Raw genomic sequence first — 23,092 nt, 5'->3', positions numbered from 1 at the left:
AACGCCATCTAAAATGAAGGATATTCCCGAGCTGAGATTAGATAAATTGGATGACTTCTTCGTGAACTCATCTATGTTAAGGTTCAAAAAACAGGTAGAGTTATATTACTTCCTTGCTACAATTTACTTTTGTGCAAGCCTATGAAGTGCAACAAATGATAAAAAAAAAAGTTAAGCGTCAGGTTCTTACGGTATAAATATTATAGTGATTGAACTATGTTGTCCTTACTTTTATTAATTCAATACTCATATAACAAATGTGTGTCTAAAAAATCACTATTTTCCTACGTGCTGGAAGCAGGCCCTTAATAAATAAAATAATTAATTCTACTGATCCTTTTTAAGTAATAGGACCCAGCAAGTTAAAGTGGATCGCAATCTTTCGATCTGTCTGCCCGTAGCCACAAGGGCCCAATATTGGGCCCATTGTTATTTGGTATTTAGACATCTTATTTATTATTATCGATGTTTTAAATTTTCTCGGCATCATTTGTACGCAGGTGATACTGGCTTTTGCCCTCTGACTATAGGACAGCAATAAATACTATGAAATTAGATTTGGATGAGTTTGTTAATGTTTCTAAGTTTAATGATACAAAAAGGTAGTGTTAATGAAAAATGAAAAGATTTTGCGCCATGTTGCTGAAATCACTAAAAGTTTAGCTATGGTTATTGATTCTCAACCTAAATATCATACATTCTTAAAAGCTCTTATTGTGCTTTAAAAGCCATCTATCCCCTCAGGTATTTCTCTACCTTGATCGAAATACAAAAAAAGAGCTTTGCTCTTACTTTATGATATTTTCATCATTGGCACATAGTGCACAGACCCTGCAGGGTTCCCTGTTAGGGAACCAAAAAAGAATATCCATTTTTTTTCTCTCTTAATTAATCAATAAATCATTTATTATTAACTTCTTATCCGTCTCCTTAGAAGAAGAAATCTAAACTCCCATATAGGAATCTTCACTTCCATTTGAAAGCAGTTGTGAAAGTAGTAGGGAAATACGGATGAAATAAAAATCCCCAGAAGCAAGGAAACGAATGATATTAGTTAACCCCTACTCATTACTAGGAAAGGAAACGAAGAGTGCCATAGCTACAGGAGTGCATATTAGAAACATATGCAGATGATACGGTTTTGATAGCTACTATCCTGAGGTATTATGATAAAAAAATCGACTGCTCTGAAGAAATCAAAATCAGAGTATAGAAATGAGAAGGGTGTTTTGTAGAAATGATGTCAGCTTAAATCTTAACTTAGAGGTATGGACCTTTCTTCTTCTTAAGGTGCCCTATCCATGTAATGGATGTTGGAGATAATTGTGGCAAACTCGTTTCGATCCTGTGGTGGCACAAAGGTGTGTCCACTATCGAATGTTTTCGTTAGTTTTCAATGTTTTGAGTTTGATGTCTCTTTTTCCTTCTATCTTGACATTAATAATCAAGAATTGATACTTAGCGTTTATTTTGATTATTTCGAACATTCTTTCTTTCCATTTTGTTCATTACGTTTGCATTTGTCACATGATAATTTAAGGATTCTTCCGAATTTCAAAAGGCTCCAATCGATTCATGATATCCGCGTTTATTGTGTCTACTATTGTGTGAGTAGAACATAACTTATATTGTATGATAAATAATAAACGTTTTTGTTATTATTATTATTATTAAATATAATAAAAGGTAACAAAAATAATTTATTATAATTAATAAGACTCTCCGCTGTTAAGTAAATGATTTTGTTTCTTTCAGAGGGGCACTTTGCATTAAAAAAAAAACAGTACTTCCTGGTGTACAATATTTTACGAAGCTTGCGTAATTTTTTTGCTCTTTTGTCTTTTACAAAACCTTCTCTTCGAAAGATTTTTAATTGAAATTTTTCAAAATGATACGAAAATTGTATCAGTGACTTGCGCCCCAATCCTAATCCCAGAACCGCCACACGACAGACAATAAGGATAATTATTCAACGGTTAAATTGAATTATACATTTGTACGAATCGAGAGATTGAAAATCGATCAATCATCGACGTTAAGCACTACCGGATTCTCGCTTTACAATTGAATATACACACTCCTTCGCCGAAAATGACGCCGGTTTGATAAATTAGACCGGGATGATTGGTTAAGTTTTAACGAGTTATTATTGTGGATCAATGCGTTTTGAAAAAATCTATCGATAAGTCATAACGCACTTCCGCCTTCGGAAACTGGAAAGGGTGTCCCAATATCCCGTGTGTATGTGTGGGTGATGATTAATGGTTTCCAATAAGAGCCTATTCGATTCTAAATTTACAAAACTAAAATTATAACCACTGTATTCGACAAAAATACGTATACAAGTATGGCTACTTATCTAAACCGAACACAGACAACCATTATTTTACACCTAATTACACATAATAAATAAAGAAAAAATAGTTTATTGATTTATAGCGATTTTAAAACAATTCATTTTTTCCGACTTTGAGTCAATTATTACTGATTTAAATGTTAGTTTTTAGATATCAATCAAAAATAAGCTGGTATTTTACACACAGCATTGATTTAGTAAAAATCATCATTACAAAATAAAAGTGCTTCAGAAATCTGTCACTAGAGGGCACTTTACCTTGAACATTTTTTTATTTTCCCTGTACTTTATTGATTTACGCTGATATTGCAAAATAGAATAGATTGCCTTAAGAAGCATGAGAAATACTCAAAAATTGTTACTCTTATTTTAAGTCGATAAGTGTTATTGTTTAGCCACAAATCGATTTTTTATTCTCGGTTCGAATTTTACCTATAAATGTGATTTTACCTAACAGGACTTAATGAAATTTGAAAAATTATTGTTATTATTATCCAACTGCTACTGTGATGGCCCATCAGGAATTTTCAAATACCGAATATCGCGATATGCATTTTTGCTACGGAAGAGCAAATGGAAATAGACATCAAGCACGACGGCTTTATATCTAGGCTTATCCCAAAAGAAACGTTCTATCTGCTAAGACATTCATCAACAAACACAGAAGACTAGTATGGATAAAGGGAGACCAAGGTATAAAAGAACCGCTGCAAGAGAAGAAAGAATACTTCAAAATGTGGAGGCTAACCCATGAACGAGTACAAGAAAATTTGCTGCTCGGGAAAGAATTGCTCGCTCTATAGTTTGAGAAGTTTTGCATGAAAGTGATCTCCGGCCCTTTCATGTTCAAAGGTTTGAAGCACTGTATGAGGGTGGTGAGCAACTACCAGGAATTTTATGCAATCAAATTTTAGGAAAAATTGAAAATTATCCTCAATTCTTAAATGTTATTTTATTTTGTTCACTGACGAGACTACATTCAGTCGTGGAACATTGAAAACCCACATGGAAAAATTTAAGGAAAACATCAGCGCTGGGCCTTAATCCGATCGACTTTTTTTTGGGGACACTTAAAGGCTTTAGTGTATGAAACACCTATAACAGATACCAGTGATCTGCGACAAAAAATAATAACTGGTTGCGAAATCATTAGAAATGGTATTTTTTCGTGTTGGACAGCACTTTTTAAAATGTGTAAGAAAATGTTTAGAAATGAACGGTAAAAAAATTTAAATTGTAATTAGTTTTATTTTTTTATTATTATTAATTATTTTTTATTTTCGAAAATGTTACATTTAACTTTTTTCACTTCGCCTGCAACTTAAAAGTGTGTGTATTTGGGCCGACAATAAAAAAGTCGATTTGTGGATAACACTTATCGACTTAAAACAACAGGAACAATTTTTGAGGATTTGTGATTCTGCTTAAGGCAATCTGTTCTACTATGCAATATCAGTCTAAATAACTAAAATACAGGGAAAATTAAAAAATGTTTAATGTAAAGTGCCCTTGTGTTAGATTCCTGAAACACTTTTATTTTGTAACGATGACTTTTACTAAACCAGGGTTGTGTGTAAAATACCTTAAAATAGCTTATTCTGTTGAAAATAAAACCCATTGTGTAATTGTAAAAAATGAATTTTGACAAGCAAGTTCCCGAACACCCGGTGTACTGCAATTTCTGAATATGATGTTTCTTTACGTGGAGACGTTCTTTAAATCTGGTGTAGTCTTTAATATTTCATTTATCATTGCCAAAGTCCATAGGGCAAATGTCTTTGGCATTTGAAATAATTTGTTGATTTTCGAAGCATGATATTTAACCGTGTACGTTGGACAAACATTGCCGCTTTAAAATTTGCACATAATTCGTGTAATTTAAAATGCCTTTTACTCATTAGGTGTTAATAAGATTCGGAATCGCTAAAGTGGCATGACCGAAATCAATGAATGGATTACGTGGAGCTTTGACGTAAAATTTAATAGAAATCCATTTCGTATGTGCTTAATCGGGTCCATATTTCGTACGTCACGTATTTTTCAAATTAGTTAGTTTACTTTGCTTGTTTCCTTGGCAGATCCTGTTGACTGCGAAATTTTGCGCAATTTTCTCTCGGGATTCCATCTGTTACGCCATAATTCTTATTCAATTGTATTGCTTATTAAAGCAGAAAATGTATGTGGATCGATGCCCATTGTTTTATTATTGCGCGTTAAACAAACAGTCAAGACATGCAAATCTATAATTGATTTTGAAGTGACGACCAGTGGTCTACAAGTTGACGACGGGTCCGATGTTTTTTTAAGGATAATGGTCAAGTTCTCATTTGCATTAGTGGCCAGGGGTCGAAAGTTTGCACAAACACGAAAGCATACAGACATTTATACATACAGGATGTTTTTATATTTATGAGAAATTCCTTTTTGGTGTTCCCAAATATAGAGTGATTTATAAATGCCGCCGAAATAACACGATAAACTTTTCACCATTTTGTTAATAAAATCTTCTCGATTTTTGAAATTATTATCTTGAATATCGCCTTAAGACCATCATTATAATATTCCACTTTTTATAAAGTTAATTTCTTTGGGATTCATTTTATGGTCTTATTTTTAAATTTATTGCTATAAATCTTGTTACTTTCGAAAAATGGACTTCATATTTAGCACATATATGCAGCTTTACCCCGTGACGGAACTAATGAAAATGGGGGGGGGGGGGGCTGGGGGGTCGAGAAGTATTCTAAAAAAATAAAAAAACGCGTGTGCAAAGGTCTACTAAAAACATAATTTTTCGAAAACCGTTTACGAGACCAAAAAAATTCTTAAACCAGAAGACGCTTCATAAACTTTTATTCTTGACGATTTTTCAAATACAGGGTGCGCTGCAAATTCAAAAAAACTCAAAAATTGGTCCCTCTATTATTGAAAATTGGTTGTAACTGAAAGACTATGATTCAGATGTCACTTTCTTTTACATTGCGATATAGCCTGCATAGACAGCTATAACTTTTGTGTATAAGGGTTTCACCTATTTTACGGGGTGTTTCCGATATTCCGTGCTAAATAAGAGATGTGTTAAGTGTCCTAAGTTTGCAGATATTAGCTTCAAATTTAGCAGAGAAGTAAAAGTCCCTGTCCATATTTAAACGGTAGAATTTGGGTGCAATTAAATATTAGCAATTATTTTTTAAATATATTAGAATTTTTTTTGTCATTTTAGCTTCTAGAAAAATATGTTTTCCTCCATAATCGTTTGGAAAAAATTCTTTAACCAGCAGACGCGGAAAATCCAGTGCAATAACATTTATTTCGGGCATTTTTTCCATTATATGAAGGGTTTTCAAATTATAGGCAAAAATCTAAAAGTCCTAGAAAATTGATCTTTTACAAAGTAAATTATTAATCGCAAATCAAAAATCGTCAAAAATATGGCTAATCGGTTCAAACAGTGTGATAGGCCGCATCAAGAGCTACAATTTTGGTATTTACGGTTTTCGTCTGTCACATACGCTGCTCGGGATATTTGAAAAAATCCATATTAAAATCGCTAGTGAAGACGCGATGACGTCATTGATTGTTACGGCGCACTGCATGGTTTTAGAAAAAACTGATTTTCTCAAAAACCATTCACTATTTTGTAAAAATTCTTGGACCAGGAAACGTGGAAGATCCAGGGCTATAACTTCCATTTGCGGAATTTTTTCAATTATGTACAGGGTGTGTAATTTATGGATAAAAAAATCTAAAAGACCCTGAAAATTGTCGTTTTCGTGGATAAATTATTAGCCGTAAATGAAAAACTATAAAACATGGGATAATTTGGTTTAAACAGTCTCGAATATTGATTGTGTCGAGAGAGAGAGAGGGCGAGAGTTTTAGGTTTCGTCTATCATACAGGGTGCGCGAGATACTTGGAATATTATAATTGGAAATGGTTATTACTTGCACAATTTTTTATATTTATCAAAGTTTGCAATCTTGTTTCCGTTATTCTTATCTGTATCTAATAGCAAGTCCTTTGAAACTGCATTTATATTTTCCAATACAATCTGGGTTATAAAAGTTGCACATATTTAAAAAATCCTATTACTGTTTTGGCCGTCAAATGTAAAGGGCAATAATTTTTCTTTTCATCATTTTATTATTTCTTCTATAATAAATTTATTTGGATATGCACGAAGCTTGTCGATTATTTTTTATGTCTTTCTTAGTAATCGTACAATTGAACTAATACATGCGAGCCGTAAAAAAGGTGAACTAAATTAATTAAAATTAAAGGACATTAAATGTCGATATTATGTATCCAAATTCTTCATAAGTACAAAGCTGTTGCAACCAGAAATAAGAAATCGAGACACCTATAAGGCCCGGGGGGGGGGGGGAAGGTTAATGTTAATCCGACATTAAAATTTTTCAAGTTAGAACAAAACCGAAAATTAAACCAAGACCCAGTGTTTTTTTCTAAAAATTATTCAGGTATCCTGTCTACAAGTAAACACAACGATTTGATTTTTCAACGCCTTTATTATATTTTTATTCGCAATGGAGATTCGGAATACCTACTGGGAAATTCGAAACAAAATAGAACATTATACAAAGACCGAAAGTGTTTTGTTTTCTAAAAATTATTTAAACATGTCTACAAGTAAACAAAACGATTGAATTTTTCAAACGTCCATAGCAAGAAAAAAAACGTTTTTTTTTAAGTAAGAGCAATGTGCCGAAAAAACGCAAGACGTCGCCACACATATCGCTGTGTTATACAACTGCAGTGCTGTTTCATTGATATGGCGAAGCAGAAGATTTTAGTGTTTTACATTAGTTTTTACGGAGTGAGTGATCTAATTTTTGTGAGTTTTCGATATCAGTCCCATAGTAATTTTATTTCTCAATTATATACGTAGGGTATTTGATAAAATCGTGGCAGTATGCACAAAAATATATTTTGTAAAAATAACATCTTATATATGCGTATTACGATGTGATTGCTTCTGACTTTTAATGCAATGTTGCCCACTTATTGGGAAAAAATAGAAAATAAAAAAAAACGTTTTTCTGTTATCTCCTATATCATTCTGCTACAATAGACCTTAATACAGTGATATCTATTGCCAAGAGCTAAGTAAAGCGCCTAGGTAATTATTTGATACAGGGAGTTCGCCAAAGTTTTGGCATGTTTTAACTAGTTTTTAAGTTTTAACTAGTTTTTCCTTAATGTTCATTTTTAATAATTATTTACAAAACTGCATTAACATCGTTATCTAATTTTACTTTGCCCCAATATTGCTCCACTCTGTATACGTCCAATAAGGGGTTTCGCCGGCCCTTATAATAACTTATATTCTGTGCCCAAAATCCAGCAATGACTGCATTAGCTGCGAAATCGTTAATAAACGAAATATGAAAACGTCAAAGTTGATTTAATATCGAAAACAATTCGGGTGATTTCCGAATTTTACGACGCGTGAAGAAGCCAGATGTCGTGCGATTTATCCTGTTTAGTTTCCATTATTATTGTTGGGGGTGAAGTGGTACATTGCGTAAAATGACCGTTGTCCATCTCCGCACAGGGCAGCGGCGTAAGAATCGTTAAATATTACCCAAATGTGTGTGAAACGTTAAATAAGGTCTCTGGGAGGGATCAACCTTCACCGAGTGATAGTTCTAATCACACAAAGAACGAAATATTTTCGTTTTCTGAGAATTAAACCATTTTTAAACGTTGGAGTTCGGTATATATCTCGCAGTGGGTTATTTGGTACGTGTATTCTACGCCGCTGGATAAGTATGGCCCTCGCACGGGCCATTGCCTGTTGGTCAGTGGAGAGCCCTTTAAAATTATTCTCATAATAAAGACATAAGCCTACAGATACACTTGTAGTCAGAATTGGGGCGGGGCACTTTAATACGGTTTGTCAATTGAATTGCAGAAACACCAACATCTATCATCTTTCTGGAACGCTCGCGTGGCGTTTTTATTTATTATCTGATGTTTTTATTTATTTAAAATTTCAGGAACTTTTACATTTAGTTGCCACACATTGTGGTTTTTTTACCATTCTAAAAAATGTCCGCTCGGATTATTTTTTTAAGATGCTTTGGAGATTTTCAAATTCTAAAACTAATAAATTAAAATTCTACTTACTATTTGGATTAGTTACTTAATTTTAATTAAATTTAAGGCTGGTTATTGATAGGTATCAATTTTTTGTTTTTGGTGGGTTTGCTATTATAAAATCATTAAAAATATGGCTAATCGGTTCAAACAGTGTCATAGGCCGCATCAAGAGCTACAATTTTTGTATTTGCGGTTTTCGTTTATCGCATACGCTGCTCGGGATATTTGAAAAAAATCCATATTAAAATGGCTATTTCGGGGGCTCAGTCATGAGCCCCATGTGATGAAACTAATAAATTAAAATTCTACTTAATATCTAGAATAGTTACTTAATTTTAATTAAATTTAATGCTGGTACATTTTTTTTGTCGATAGGTATCAATTTTTAGTTAATTGTGGGTTTAGCTATTAGGTTTTAATTTTGTGTTGCGTTGGATTTTATACGGTGTTAAATAAAAATAGGTCTTCTACAAATGCTCAAACCAGAAAGTTTGTCTACTAGCAAAAAATAAATATGTTTTAATGCTATTCCTCCTTTGTGACGGAAACGCTATAAATTTAACTGTCGCTCAAACATATAGAAACGCTTTAAACCCCTTTTCGGTTCATGGTAATCGATTACACACGGATTAAATATGTAATTAAAACACATTGTACGTCTAATAGACACGTTAATACATATGCAACTGTCAACCACAGATCAAGTACGAATACAAGTGACAAAAAAATGAAACCCCTTTCCGTGTGAGGTCATTTTAAAATTGATTGTTACTAGTGCGTGTTAAAAGGGTGAGAGGAAATTAATTGTTCCCCCTTTTTAAATTGTATTCCACTTTTTAAATGTCCGATTTGGCTCCGGACGAAATTTACCGTGAAATTGGCGGATTTTTGAGTTGGTTTTGAATTTTGGATAACTATTTTTTTTTATAGAAATAATTCTAAGGTATTTGACCATCGATTGGAATGAGCACATATCACTTGAAGTGAGAAATTCTTTTTGTTTTTTTTTTCATTTCTTAGACGGCAACAAGGTACTTACCAAAATATAGCAAACACGTAGGTAGAATAAAAAAAAATAAAATTCAGTTACAACAAAATTTCACTACTTCTAATGTTTACGTGCCAAGCTAAAAGTGTATTTTAACCTAACCTTACATTTCCTAAAATAAAAACATGACGCGACAAAAGCCGCAAATTGATGTCTGTATAGGGACCAAGCAAAACAGCGAAATTCTCTTTTGTCGTGTTTGGATATATTAGGTATATTAAAAGCTTCAAGAATGAGCAGTGTTAATTAGAAAATATTTCAATATTACGTTTCGATTCTTAAGTTATAATTCCACCTTTTAAGGCTCACGAGATTTAATAATAGTCATCAATACCAAAAATATTTAACAAACAGCTGGTGCTATCTCGTGGCGAATAGCTGTACACGATCTGACTTAATCCTTGAGTCCAAGGTGGGGAACTTGACTATTGACGTCAAAGTCTACGTGGGACGGTGGCCCTTTGACATTTAAATTTCTAACCCTATTGTTTTTGAATTTTATTTTTGTTTTTCTAATGGTTGCAAGCAGGAATTTTGTATATTTGAAAACTCAAAATGGCTTGGTTGCAAAATTTAGCTGGCCATGCTGAAAATTTACTTAATAAAATTGATCAGAATGCTGCAACTGTGTTAAGTGATGGTACAAATAAATTAATAACTGGTGATATAGAGTAGGTACTGCTCTTCCTTCTTGCGGTCCAAAATTATTGTCTTCAATTTTAGACAAGGACAAAACTTTAGTGAGATTCAAACGTTTTCGAGTATGAAACGATCCAAATCCAGCAATGTGTCTTTAAATAAGATAATGTCTAATTCACCAATCCAAGACATGTTTGCTAGTGAACACAGTGCAGAAAGGAAAGGCGAAGCTATTTTTACTGCGAATTCTGACAACGAGAAATCATATAATGGTGCTTTAATTATTAAGTTACATATTTGACAGTGTGACATGAGTTTGTTACAGGAAGTTTAGTGGATGAATATTTTCTTGACAAATCCCAAAAAAGTTCTACTTCATCTAGTTCTAGTTCAATACACAATAGCTTCAGTGTTAGTCAAGAACTTGATTTATTGCAATCAAAACTAACAAAACTAGAGATGGAGAACCAGGATATTAACAGACAATTACTCAATATGCAACATTTGTATTCTGAGATGAGAAATGAAAATTCAAACTTGCAGTTTCAGCTGGACCGTACTAATGAACAATTGACATTAGCTCAACAAGAAAAGGACCAATATGTTGCCAGGGCTCAAAGAATTTTACAAGAAAAAGAAAAGCTGATTGCTGTCAAAGATACTAATGATATAAAGGATGAAAATATTCTAACAACATACAATGATGAGTTAAAGTAATTTAGGTTTGAGTGTTTACTTTGTTCTTCATTTAAAGTTAGTTGTTCTTTAAGAAATGAATTGGAATTTCATCAACAAAAAGTTAAGGATTTAACTGAAAAAAATGCAAAATTGATAAATGATAATCAGTCACTTCAGATTCAACATCAAGTAATACAGAAAGGACTACAGCAATCCAATCAGCTATTGGAGGAAAGTCTCTCAAATGAGAAGAGGTATCGGTGTATTGCTGAAGAGGATTATGCACACAAGTTCAAGGTTTATTAATGAAACAAAAAATATCATAGCATTTTTTAAATTCCTTTTTTAAGGAACTTCACATGAGGAATCAAGAATTGCTTCAAACTCAGGAACTTCTCAGGATGAAAAATGAAGAAATAGTTCAGTTGAGAACAGCATTAAAGCAAATGGGTGAATCAACTACTAATGATGAGTTTGAGAATCGAATCAAATCTTTAACTCAAACTCTTATGATGAAACAAAATACGCTGGAGACTATAACTACTGAGAGAAATGCGCTCACTTTGCAACTTGAGAAACTTGAAGTATGTAAACTGGGTTTAGTGCATTAGTTGCATTGTACTTGTTCTAGGCTGAGTACAGGAAGACTCTTGCACAGATGAAAAGAGATCAAGTAAAAGTGATTGAAGTTCAAGATGTAAATGAAGAAAGAATCACTATTCCTCATTTTTTAAGAGTTTCACCTCATGATGCAGGGGTGACACGCAGGGTAAAAAGAGCTTACTCCACTCTTGACTCAATAAGTCTTAGAACAGGCATTTTTTTGAGACGTTATCCTATAGCAAGGATTTTTATGTTATCATATATGGTAAACTTGCAGCCTTTTCACATAAATATCAAATGTAAAATGTTTGTTTTAGGTTGTGTTACACGTTTGGGTGCTCATTGTGTTACTTTGGTATTTACCATCTAACTGATAAAATATGCCAAATAATTTAATTTGTCAATAAAAACCTATTTTAATAGTTTTGAAGAGTTATTTACAATTGAACTAGATTTTAGTTTGGACATTTCTTTTAAAATTACAGCAATGTTAAATCTAAGTTTATGAAACATAATTAAGTTCATTTCGATGGTGTAGCACCTTCCATCTTTCATTTTAATAATTAACATTATACTAGGCAGGATCTTGCTTCCCAAAGTACTAAAAATAAAATTTGATAAAGCAATTGCTAGCTATTAGCCTATTTTACTACCTATTGTGCAAACTGATATCAATTCGCCACTTGATTGTATCAACATTTTGAAAATGCTCATAGCTTGGCATAAAATATGTATCAACTAGTTCTTGACGATTGCTTACAAGCGGTAAATCTTCCAGGAATTTATTAGTAAATCCCACTTCAAGCAATTGCTGGATGAAGTCTTTGTCATTGCTGTTTACAAACACTTTCAGAATAGCAATGTATATGCTTAAAACCTCAGATATTTCGTGCTTTTCGATGTTCTTTTCCTTGGAAAATTTTTCGATTACCTTTGATAAATCTTGAGGCTGTGGTTGCAAACATGCCAAAGCCACTAAAAACAATAAAATGATTGATGGGTAAAATTGATGTAGCTTTATTACTTTTAATCATTCGGCTTGTGTGATCCTTTGGAAAATTATTCACGAGAGTTATTGTCGACTTCGGTATTTCATTTAAATACATATTTGATCTATTTAGCAGAAACTTTTATACAATGTCCTTCGTAGAAATTTTTAGGGTTATGTTAATGTTATGTATCATGTCAGATCTATCAACTGATAAATTACACAAGTGTAGCGATTGCAACATTGCAATGTTAAACCAGCAGACATTATGACTACTCCAACATAGATGGCGCTCAGAAATTCGATTTGTAAGGACAGGAATTGAGATGTAAAAACATACATCATACAACAATAACTTTTACCATCGAAAAATAGATGGCGCCCGGCAACTCACTTGATTCCCTTAGTAAAAAAGGTATGAACTAATTTAAAGAACTTTTTTGGATTTACCTTCATTTTTAAAAATTAGTTTCACAATATTGAATGTGAACGTCTCCTGTTCTGTTTTTAATAAACATTTTTTGTAATATATGCACACATTGAATGATTTTTGCTGGACGTTGGAGCACTAATTATATATCTGTGATGCTTTAGGTGTACAGGAATCACGTCGTCATCAAAAGACGATTATAAACTTTTCAAAAATTTTCTGGAAAACTAATTTCGAACCATAGAAACAAATATTCTGGCGAATTCGCCAATATCGTAAAAAAATTACTTGCATCATTGCACCTCTTAAAATTAAACGAAAGATATTGTCTTTGAATTTATGTTTTCATTCTTATGTAATGTTTTTCGTTTCATAAGTTAACTCTTCGCCCATGTACTCCTTCAAATATTTTTTAAGTGAATATGTAGATAATTTGAGGTTTGCTGGGTAATATTGAATGAATTAAATAGTAACCTTGATTAACAAACATAAGTGTTTGTTAATCAAGGTTATTGTTTAATTTTTATATATTTATTTTGATATAATGTAATTTATTTGAGCAGCGGGTACATTAAACTACAAGTATTTTGTCTAATCAGTTTATTTAGAAATATTTATTTAAATGATTACAATAATTTTGTAACTTATTTTTAGTAAAAAATAATTTTAGGTTGAAAAATAACAATCTTAATACTAAACGTCATGGTTTTTAAACAGTTGTAATGAAGATGCTGCCCGAGTTATACTGAGCCGTGTTTGAAAATTAAAGAAAAATATAATAATTCGCTACTCATATTTTGTGGTATTTTAAAATGGTATTTACATTTTCACAATGCCGATAAGATACACTTATAGTTTCACAACCACTTAGTTTGGGATGATCACTAACGGGTTGGCTGTTCAATTAATTGTTTACTATAATTGGACGGAAAACGATTTTGACCCCAAAATCTTCGACTAGCAATGAAAAATATCGATTTTGTCAGCATATACTATTTCCATGCAGAAAGGCACTGAATGCACATAGTATATAAGATTTTGCATTCTTTTGAGATAAGTAGTTTTAATATACTAAGATGCTACGACCCTGTGTATATATTATTTTTAATGATTGATTTAAGTACAAATATGTACTACTGCTTGGCGTTATCAAAATATTAACTTGCGTTATTTATTGAAGACGTGAAAATGTAAAAAATAAATAAATTTTGTAATCTATTACGATCAACGCAGCAGCTTAAATGGTATATTTGTAATATACATGTAATAAGTCGATAACTATTTAAACCAAATTGATATTCTGATTATTATATTATAAATATTTAAGTACTATATTATAATGTTACATAGGGGACTAGAACTATACATTATTTAAAGAATCCCTAATCAGTTTTTAAATAATTTTACAGAACTATTGCACTTTCTTTTGCAGCATTAACAAACAAACGGTCCGCAAAAGATTAGCAATGAAGTCTATGAATATATTAAGGTTCTATTACTTATTGAGCATTAAAAAAATTATTACTTTTGGTAACTAATTATTGGAATTTATTCACTAATATTTAAATAAACTATACGAAACTTCCTAAACTAATCGTTTTTTTGCAGATCTTTCGATTTAAGTGTCGCCTGAATTGATCCGATTTTTTGAATTTCGTAATCTATCAGTACTTTTAAATCAAACTAACCAAATTAAATAATTTTTACTAAAATGTTCTGCTCAATCACTGCCATCGTTGACTTGTACCGCTACAAAACCACTGCTCTCACTGCAGTCTAGCTTCCTGTAGGGTAGTCGCTTGTGCCGCCGCCGTTTGATACGGAATACCCGGGAAAGCACCCGCGGTTGCTCCCGCTGGTATACCGGGTGTCTGCGGCAAAGCCGCGTAGGTATATGGCATATAGTTGGCAGCACCTGCGAAAAAAAAGCTTTATAGTAATAAGGAAATCAAACATCCGCGAAAATGATTATTTCAATCTACCTTTCTTGAGGGAATTTCGAAAATTCATTTTATTTGGCGCATTGCCTTTAGGGTTGGTAGATTAGTACGATAACCACGCCCTAATGACCAAAAGTCTTTATGAAATCGACAAAATATTATATTCTATGTAATAGTATTAAAGCAGCACTAGATCCGTTGTTGATTTAATGTTTCTTGACATTTCCAAATTGCGATGGCACAGAGGGCATCAGTTAAGAACTGGTATTAATGAATTAAAATGGAATACTCGTTTATCTCCTTTTTATATCCACTACTTTAATAATCCAAAAAGGTTATTTCACTTATAAAAGCTTTTTTGGGGATTATTGAACAATTTCCCTGCCAAACGACACGCATATATCGTGTTGTATTTTGATAAACAGTTGGTCGGTAAAAAACAATAAAATCAATACGGAAATTGAATTATTGCTATATTTTACTAGCAGCGAAACGTTATTACTGTAAGATTCATTAGCGTGTTTAAATCGATATATCCTTTTATGATGTGGATAAATTTAGTACATTTTTTTTGTATCAGTGCAATCGGGCGAAAAAAACTCGTACCCGCAGCTCCAGTGTAAGGTGTATATGCATCGAAGCCGTTGGCGTATTGGCCAGTGTATGGAGCAGCTGCGGCTGCAGCTACGGCGGCTGCGTTCTGGTACTCGTAGAATTGTGTAGTTGCAGCAGCTGCCACGGCAGCCGCGTGTGACAGCTGCGTTGTCGGCAATGGTACCAAGCTTCCTGGAGCGGTAGCTGCCAAATAGGGCGACTGGTACATGTAGCCGGGAGGTACTCTGAAAGAGGAATCCATTTGACGCATCCGATCGACCAATGAACCAAGTAAGGCACAGCAAGCAACACCATAGAAATACCAAAGAAAACTAATATCTAGTATCAGAAAACTTTTGGTATTTCGATTCATTGCGAACCAAGACACACCAAAAACTTTCTTTTATTTTGAACAACACCATCTCCATGAATTCCTAAGAAAATACGGTGATTAAACTCTTAATATGACCACAGTGGCTGAGGCAAACGTTCATCCAAGCAGCAACGGGCTGTAGCATTTGCACATTTTTGTATTCCGTAGTTTTTTCGAGCACGTGGGTTTCTATTTCGTCTTATTTCGTTGAGTAGGTTAAACCACGAAGGAAATAATTTCCTTGCGGTCCGTAGCTTTCGCAGCTCAACGCGAGTAATAAAAAATATACGGAATAAAAAGGTCGGCGGTTGTAGGGGGCTGGCGGGTAAGCAGAACCCTCCCATATTGCCTCGTTTGTTCGTTTAGTGGAATTAGTGTGAATTATTGATGGTTGTTTTTATATGCGGATAAGCGCCTCGTCATTTTGAAGTTTTGTTGACAGAACTACGCGTAATTCGAACGAGGCGGCCATGTCGATAACAACGCTTCAGGGAAACGTTGCTAGTTTGCCAAGGAGTTTCAAAAATATTGACTGTTTTTCGACATTTTGCAATAAAGACCTCAAGGAGAACCGGCAGTCCCTGCAAAGCCAAGATATTGATCACATTCTAAAGGCACATTAACGTCATTGCCGCACTAAATTTACGACTTCTTATTCTTTAAAATCACACACGTAGTTAACTGAAGTGCTAATTTATTTAATTAGGATTTAGCGTTTTGCTTACTCATGAACTTTGCGATACCCACACTTCTAACGTTTCTTTGATATAATCTTATTGTTAGCCTTATTGTTTATTAGGTATGTTCTCACAACCAATCCCGAACACGTTCATGACTGTACATCGTATGCCAAATAAAAAGATCCACTATAAATGCTTCGTACGAAAGTTTCTTGGACTCTCCTGAAGATTTAAAAAATTATAATTTTGTCCCAAAGGTGTCCCCCTGACGTCAACTTTGTTATTTTAAATGAAACGCCCTGTGTATTTCGCCATTATTGGAATCTTTGGTTAAAAATAAAGGTCACTTTCTTAAGAAATTCCTATACGAATTTTGCATAGTTTAGGCAGAAATTGATTTTATGTGTTTTTTTCATATTTTCATTGCCCCATATAAAATTGTGTTGTGACGCTACTGATCTAGGTATTGCAACGAAAATTTAACCAAAGGAGACGATGCACTACTCAATCAGATGACAGATGAATTTTGGCGAATTCAGGACAAAAAAAGGTAAGTTTATAATTTATTTTATATTCAAAATTTTACTTACTTTTTACTTTTTTTTTTCTTAGCCAATTCCTATCCGAATTTTGAATAATTTAGGCAGAAATGGAAGCTATGTGTTCTTTTTCATATTTGTTGGTAATATTAGGTATTTTTTAAATAGTAAAGACATGATACTACTTCTTTTAAAGATATAATACTCCAAATATACGAAAAAAACCTATTGCTAAAAATACAGGGTGTCCATTAATACGTAGATATTTTGAAAAAAATCGACTCTATACTACACACTTTTAACAGATTTAATATAACTTTAGAATTCATTTTAAAGAAATATTTAATACTGAATTATCTAGATTGATTGAAAATACCTAATAACAAATTTATACGCTAACTAAACAAGGTTACAAATTTGCATAAATAAATCTAGAAAACAAAAAGTTAACTAAAAGGAGTTCGTTAATTCTGACCATAAAGTTTAGTTAAAAATGTAAAATAACAAAGTTTATATCGGTGAGGGGGGGACACTTTTGGGACACCCTGTATCAACTAAATTATAATATTTGAAATATTCAGGAGAGTCCAAGAAACTTTTGTACGACACTTTTTTTCGAACGCAGTTTATCAATTCGCACGATTATTTCTCTGAAACTTGTTTCTTGCAGATGTGGGAACAAACCTAGTATGGGAATAAACCTAATTTGAAGATAACAAAAAGGATGGATCAGTTTTTAAGAGCTTCAGTTAAACAAACAAACGTTATAAATTGAACCAATAAATTAGAAATCTCCATATGGTTCGGAATTGCGGTGTTTTGAAAATTTTTGGGATATTTTCAAACCATTTCAGTAGTTTTTAATTTTCTGTCTTCTTGATGATGTCACTGTCCTATTTAGTTCTGAAATACTGTTTTAAAGGTACATAATGGCCAGGACAAATGCTTCAATGATCGTCTGATTACGTTATAAGCATTTTTAAAGCGTTTTATTTTGATTGTGGCTTACAAAACTTTCGTGAAGTGTTTTTAATTATTGGGTCATTTATGTTCCTGCTTTATTTTTCCTCGTTAATGCATTTTTATGCACGTTCATTGGGTAAAGTGACCATTACATATCCTCCCACTGTCACTTGCATGCCACACGTAAAAATTGATTTTTCCCGTACAGAAAGTTGTTTCGCGCTCCCGGCAAGCCGGAAATATTATAAAAGGAATGAAACTGGCGCATGAATTTTTCCCGGTCCGACACATCAAATGCGATATTATCGCTAATAGCGATCGTTATTAAACAACATATTTTTCTACTATGACGCGGTTTAGATGATTTGACTATATTATCTGAAATGTTTCATACAAGGTTACTTTTCCATTTTTTAAACAACCACGTGAGACGGTAGATTAAGCCAAATAATCTATTGTAGAGAAAAAATATGTTGAAATACAAATGCCCCTTTGATAATGACGGCGAACCTATGACCCATCCAAACTCTTTAACTGTCCCTCGATTGCTAGGCGACCATTTAGTTGTTTACGCGGGCATATAAAAAATTCTAGAGATAATTTATAATCTATTTGTGTTTTTTCAAGCACTGCATCGACACAAATTCAGTTTGATCGTGTCATTTTGTTTGTTGAAAAAAGAAAAAAACAAACCAAATCACCATATTTAAAGCACTCTCTTCAGATAAAATTCCACAAGCAATATTTCTCACTAATAATTGTTTACTGAGCACCTAGGCACAACAAAAAAATAAGTATAAATAGAACTTTTTGGAATTTAATCTGTCTTATTTCATTTGTTAAAAAAAGTTGTTAAACAAATAAAAATTGAAAACACTCAATAAATAAAGTCATTAATTATTATATACTATGCTTTATTTTTTCCTTCTTCGATGCAATTTTTTATTTTCTCTCTTTTATTCATTTATATCCTGACAATTTGGGGCAATCGCGGTACAACTTTGGCATTGACAATTTTTGTAGGATATTTTCAAATAATAATAAAAATAATATTTCCTAATATACACATATTGTATGTTATTTTCATTAGTTAGTCTGAAATCATCAAATCACACCACTGTTACTCTTTCAGTTAAACATGTTTAAGCTTAACTCTGGTGTAAATGGGTAATAATGACCCACGGACTACTAGTAGAAAACATATGAATAAAACTTGACCCTTATCTCGAAAAGGCTTATAATGAATCAAAATTAATTACGGTAGTTAAAGGGAAAAAATTTGCACTAAGATCACTGCTACGGAAAGGAAAGGAGCGCAATCGACATCTGGGAGGCTATATTAGCTGAGCTTGCCTGGGAACCTAGGACAACCTACTAGGGGTGAACAAAATATGCAGATGGGGTTGGAGTACACATTTTATTGTTCAGCAATTTTTGCATCCTATACTTCGTAATGCATTTCTCGATATCATTTAATTTCAGACGTTTCTCTTTGCTGCATCAGCTAGGTAAAGTGTAAAGTCCAAATAATATTGCGATCCATGCATGGTTAGAAATTGCTTTGCGCCGATATTATTTTTATCATTCGATACCAACGCGTCCATTATCGCAAATAATGTAAACAAATGGATACGTCGAATATGCATGGTATTCCAAATGACACATAATTTTTATTAGATAACGTTAAACCTGGATAGCAATATATAACTCGGTAAAATTATGTTACAAAATGAATATGCTAATAGAACGACACCTTAATTCGTTATTTCAGGCCGGATATTTTTTTAGCAATCTCACTAATATGTTAAAAGGTTATTGCTTCTTCGTATAAATTCAAAGTAAAATCTTTGATATCACCACCACCTAACGACCTGCAAACCGTGTTCTCCATGCAAATTAGTTTTTTGATTATATGGTAATAAATTAGCATTTACTTGGTGACTCACTTTTTCGTATTGAAAATATGGAATTGGCAAATATTATGTACGTACACATTGCCTACAATGGCGGTGCTAACAATGATGAACAAAGAGACAAGTAGACCATCAAAAATAAAATAAAATTAATAAAAATGCGGTGAAGGATATAACGCAAATTTTCATTCGTATTTTTACATTTAGGAATCTGGATATTGCTGAATGGTTGAGTGTTCTCTAAAACACAATAAAATGAAGCATTTAGCATATTAAAAAATGTAAAATTCGATCAAAATTCCCCAATTCTTCCTGTTTTTGTTAGTAGCTGTGCTCAAATAATATCGAGTAGTGGGCATTATTCGCTTTAATATTTGCGTAACTCCATAAAATCTAGACAAAAATAAATACGGAGGTATGACCAGTTTTATGAACTAGCGGAAAATCATTGACTATTTAAATTTATTGGAATATGTGGTACAAAACTTAGGGAGGTGGAATAAAATGAATTCACTTGTGATTTGGATATTTTTTGAAACAACTTTAGTAGAAATTGAACGAATCATACTCACACAGGGACTGGCACAGCTTGTGATCGGTTATGACAAATAATTTGCCAGACATTTGGGTATTTTGTAAAAATTTTGAAAAAATGTTATTAATAAAATAATAATAGTTACAAAATACCTAAACTCTCTATTAAAGATGCGATATGTTGAGACAGTTTAAGTTCGAATAGTCTAGTTTTTGATAAATATAGTAAAATAATAATAATAATTTAAATAAGGAATTTAAACAAATCTGTATATAATTTTAATTTTTTATTTTTTGTTTTATATTGTGGGTCAATTTTTCCGTGTTTCAAGCAGTCTAAACATTTAAGAGAACTGTTAATATGTCAGTAAAAATTTAAAATACGCTTTCAAATGGTAAACTTTCACCACGTCTTTTAACAATTTCCTTTTCTTCCTTCTTCCTTTAATATCATTATTTTTGTGACGTTTTATTAATATTTTGTTGGAAACTCAACAACTTCAGCTTAATTTTAAAAATGGGAATAATGCAAAAAGAATTTAAAATTCCTAACATCCTTTCCCACTCTCGATGATGATTGTTAATTGAAGGACAAACAAACAATAGTTTAATTTAAACAATTTGACGTCGTGACATTAAGTTTTGTACCAACTTTTCTGAAATACCTTGTACATTAGCTTGATCTTTTCGTTTCATTTGAAGCAGTAGTTTTGACCAGTTTGATGTTGTTTTGCGTATTTGCTTTTCCGGATTAGCGTATAAAGTTTTCGTTACGAGCGATGAAATCTAGGGTAGTGAGGTGTATTTTAGGGACAAAAGACGAAAGATGTGCGCGTTTCGAATCTGGTAGTTCGTTTAAAAATAATGCATTAGTCAAAACGCGCAAACAATGTTAAATAGAACGACGGAAATAGACTTGGCACTCATTTAGGAAGAGCAAACGACTTAACGAATATTCGGACGACAGTTTTTTGGGTGGATTAAATTCATTTGGAGCAACGGTCTACTCAGTCTGCGGCCTCTAAATACAGCCTAAAAACAGGTTAGGTTTCAGCCGATATTGTTATGATTAATAACAAAAATGTAGCTTGTTTAAAGTAAGCGAAGTTTTAAATTTACTAGTAGAGAAAATATACCGCAACCTATAAATTTATATCCCATTAAGGTGTGATTAAAAGGAAAATCAATTTTTGTCACAGGCGAGAATTTCGAAGCCGAAAAGTAATGCATGACATTTCTTGAATATATCGAGCCCTCCTCCCTAATGACTTATTGATTTCACTACACCAAATGTATCGTTTACCCTATATTTGCTTAATGTCTCTCGTATTTTCGTTAACCTAACAACAATGTTTGGATTTACAGATTAGAACGAATTGTCCGCAATACCAAAGTTTTTTTTCCATCCACACACTTGAGAGGGAAGGTGATCGATAGTGAATTTATTTTTACCTCCTAGCGTAAAAAAACTCTATTAGTTTTTTACAGGGCTTACTGTTTGTGATATTGCAACAACAATACATTCTAAATTTATAACAAAAAACTAAATTTCCTATTTTTTATACTTTTTGTATTTGTTTTAAAATTTTGATCAGATTTAATCTTGAAATTTACAATTATTGTTAATTACTGGATTTTATTGCCATTGAAAACTTTTTTAGACTTTTATTTCTTTCAAATAGTATATTATACAAAAAAAAATGTTTGGTCACTACCAGAACGTGTGCATTTTTCGAAAAAAAAAAAAAGAGTTAGTATTCCAACATTTTGATAACCTTCTTCAATTACACGTAACCAAAATGGTTGTATAATATACAATTTTTTGTTAAAATGGAGTCTCAGTTCGTTTCACTTCATTATTTTAGAAATAGATGACAGCTTATCCACATCACAATTAGTTTTGTTTCTTTTTCTTTTTTCAATGACGCTCTTTGTCGTATCGTTACGGATGTGATTTTCGGATTTGCTATTAATTTTTAATGGCTCTATCAATAAGTCATTACGGCCTAAAGACAATAGACGAATATTAACCGTTGAATACAAATAACCCTGGTGTAGATTCCGTGAATTTTTTTATTATTCGATTTTATTTGTACCTTTAATATGGTGAATCATTTTTAATATTTGTCATCTTGCATATTCATGCAAAATTAAGTAACGCGTGGTAAATATTTATTTGTAGTTCGCTTGCGTTTATTTTTCACAAGGAAATAATATTCCACGCGGGATCGTCATAAAAGGGGACCGGATAGTATATTTTGAAAAAACAACATTTAATTTGACACGCTACGCGGCAGTGATTAAAGGATGCGTTATCGCCGTCAAATCGTCGTGACGCCAAAAAACTTTTAGTGCGTCAACGTTTGCCGTATTTGTGAAATATGTACCAAAACGAAAATAGCTCCGAAATTAATTGCCTAAGTCCTGCTCCTCCGCACGCGGTTTTAACTTTCTTTGACACCAGATTTTATATATAGACGCATATAGCACCGTTTTATCACAAAAACAGCTGGCGAGGATTCTTTGCTTTGCCAACGATATAACGATTTTTTTTTCTGAACATCAGGGCGAAAAGGAAAATACATTTTTATTATTATTTAATAACCAGCAACGGGGCGCTTTTTGTACCCTTAGTGCCCGGACGCATTGCGCGGTTATTAATAGTAAATGAAGGCTTTTATTATTATTATTGT

General features: G+C 32.6%; 4 protein-coding genes across 8 annotated transcripts in view; 1 reads left to right on the top strand and 3 right to left on the bottom strand.

Annotated features, from left to right (window-relative positions):
* LOC132708799 (aspartyl/asparaginyl beta-hydroxylase) overlaps positions 1–9,647 on the bottom strand; it is a 39,194-nt gene extending 29,547 nt beyond the window's left edge. For 3 of the 4 annotated variants that reach the window (XM_060681377.1, XM_060681374.1, XM_060681376.1), the window contains exon 1: positions 9,517–9,643. The gene's annotated coding sequence lies outside the window, so the exon portion shown is untranslated. Of the gene's footprint in view, positions 1–9,516 lie in introns of all 4 variants that reach the window. The other variant, XM_060681379.1, reaches the window with a different exon arrangement.
* Positions 9,648–9,933: 286 nt separating this feature from the next.
* LOC132708800 (golgin-84) lies at positions 9,934–11,871 on the top strand. 2 transcript variants are annotated; one of them, XM_060681381.1, is made up of 7 exons: positions 9,934–10,196; positions 10,249–10,436; positions 10,490–10,877; positions 10,935–11,139; positions 11,193–11,426; positions 11,474–11,710; positions 11,763–11,871. In XM_060681381.1, the coding sequence occupies exons 1-7, from the start codon at positions 10,081–10,083 to the stop codon at positions 11,817–11,819; spliced, it is 1,425 nt and encodes a 474-aa protein (XP_060537364.1). In that variant the 5' UTR covers positions 9,934–10,080; the 3' UTR covers positions 11,820–11,871. The 2 variants fall into 2 exon arrangements, with proteins under 2 accessions (XP_060537364.1, XP_060537363.1); XM_060681380.1 differs by having other exon boundaries at positions 10,923–11,139.
* LOC132708802 (uncharacterized) lies at positions 11,857–12,628 on the bottom strand. The gene is made up of 3 exons (XM_060681383.1): positions 12,470–12,628; positions 12,099–12,420; positions 11,857–12,046 (listed from the first exon to the last, which is right to left on the bottom strand). Exons 1-3 carry the CDS (start codon positions 12,549–12,551, stop codon positions 11,857–11,859), a joined length of 594 nt encoding a protein of 197 aa, XP_060537366.1. The 5' UTR covers positions 12,552–12,628.
* An 830-nt stretch (positions 12,629–13,458) lies between these two features.
* LOC132695655 (RNA-binding protein 24-B-like) overlaps positions 13,459–23,092 on the bottom strand; it is a 31,020-nt gene continuing 21,386 nt past the window's right edge. Inside the window, exons 5-6 of the mRNA XM_060660045.1 lie at positions 15,410–15,642; positions 13,459–14,778 (exon numbers count right to left, since the gene is read on the bottom strand). Coding sequence (XP_060516028.1) covers positions 14,630–14,778; positions 15,410–15,642 — 382 coding nt within the window. The 3' untranslated portion in view covers positions 13,459–14,629. The remainder of the gene's footprint in view (positions 14,779–15,409; positions 15,643–23,092) is intronic.

Source organism: Cylas formicarius, unplaced genomic scaffold, assembly GCF_029955315.1.
Source record: "Cylas formicarius isolate icCylForm1 unplaced genomic scaffold, icCylForm1.1 PGA_scaffold_12__32_contigs__length_19106922, whole genome shotgun sequence".
NCBI lineage: Eukaryota > Metazoa > Arthropoda > Insecta > Coleoptera > Brentidae > Cylas > Cylas formicarius.
The sequence above is the reverse complement of the archived record's forward strand: the minus strand, read 5'-3'. Positions and strand labels throughout refer to the sequence as shown.

Excerpts from the sequence above, each read along its gene's own strand:
- LOC132708800 (XM_060681380.1), top strand. The coding sequence starts at position 10,081 with ATGGCTTGGTTGCAAAATTTAGCTGGCCATGCTGAAAATTTACTTAAT. Across the intron at positions 10,437-10,489 it reads CAACGAGAAATCATATAATG|GAAGTTTAGTGGATGAATAT; the intron begins GTGCTTTAATTA and ends AGTTTGTTACAG. Across the intron at positions 11,427-11,473 it reads TGCAACTTGAGAAACTTGAA|GCTGAGTACAGGAAGACTCT; the intron begins GTATGTAAACTG and ends TACTTGTTCTAG.
- LOC132708802 (XM_060681383.1), bottom strand. The coding sequence starts at position 12,551 with ATGTATTTAAATGAAATACCGAAGTCGACAATAACTCTCGTGAATAAT. Across the intron at positions 12,421-12,469 it reads CACAAGCCGAATGATTAAAA|TGGCTTTGGCATGTTTGCAA; the intron begins GTAATAAAGCTA and ends TATTGTTTTTAG. Across the intron at positions 12,047-12,098 it reads GATATCAGTTTGCACAATAG|TACTTTGGGAAGCAAGATCC; the intron begins GTAGTAAAATAG and ends TTTTATTTTTAG.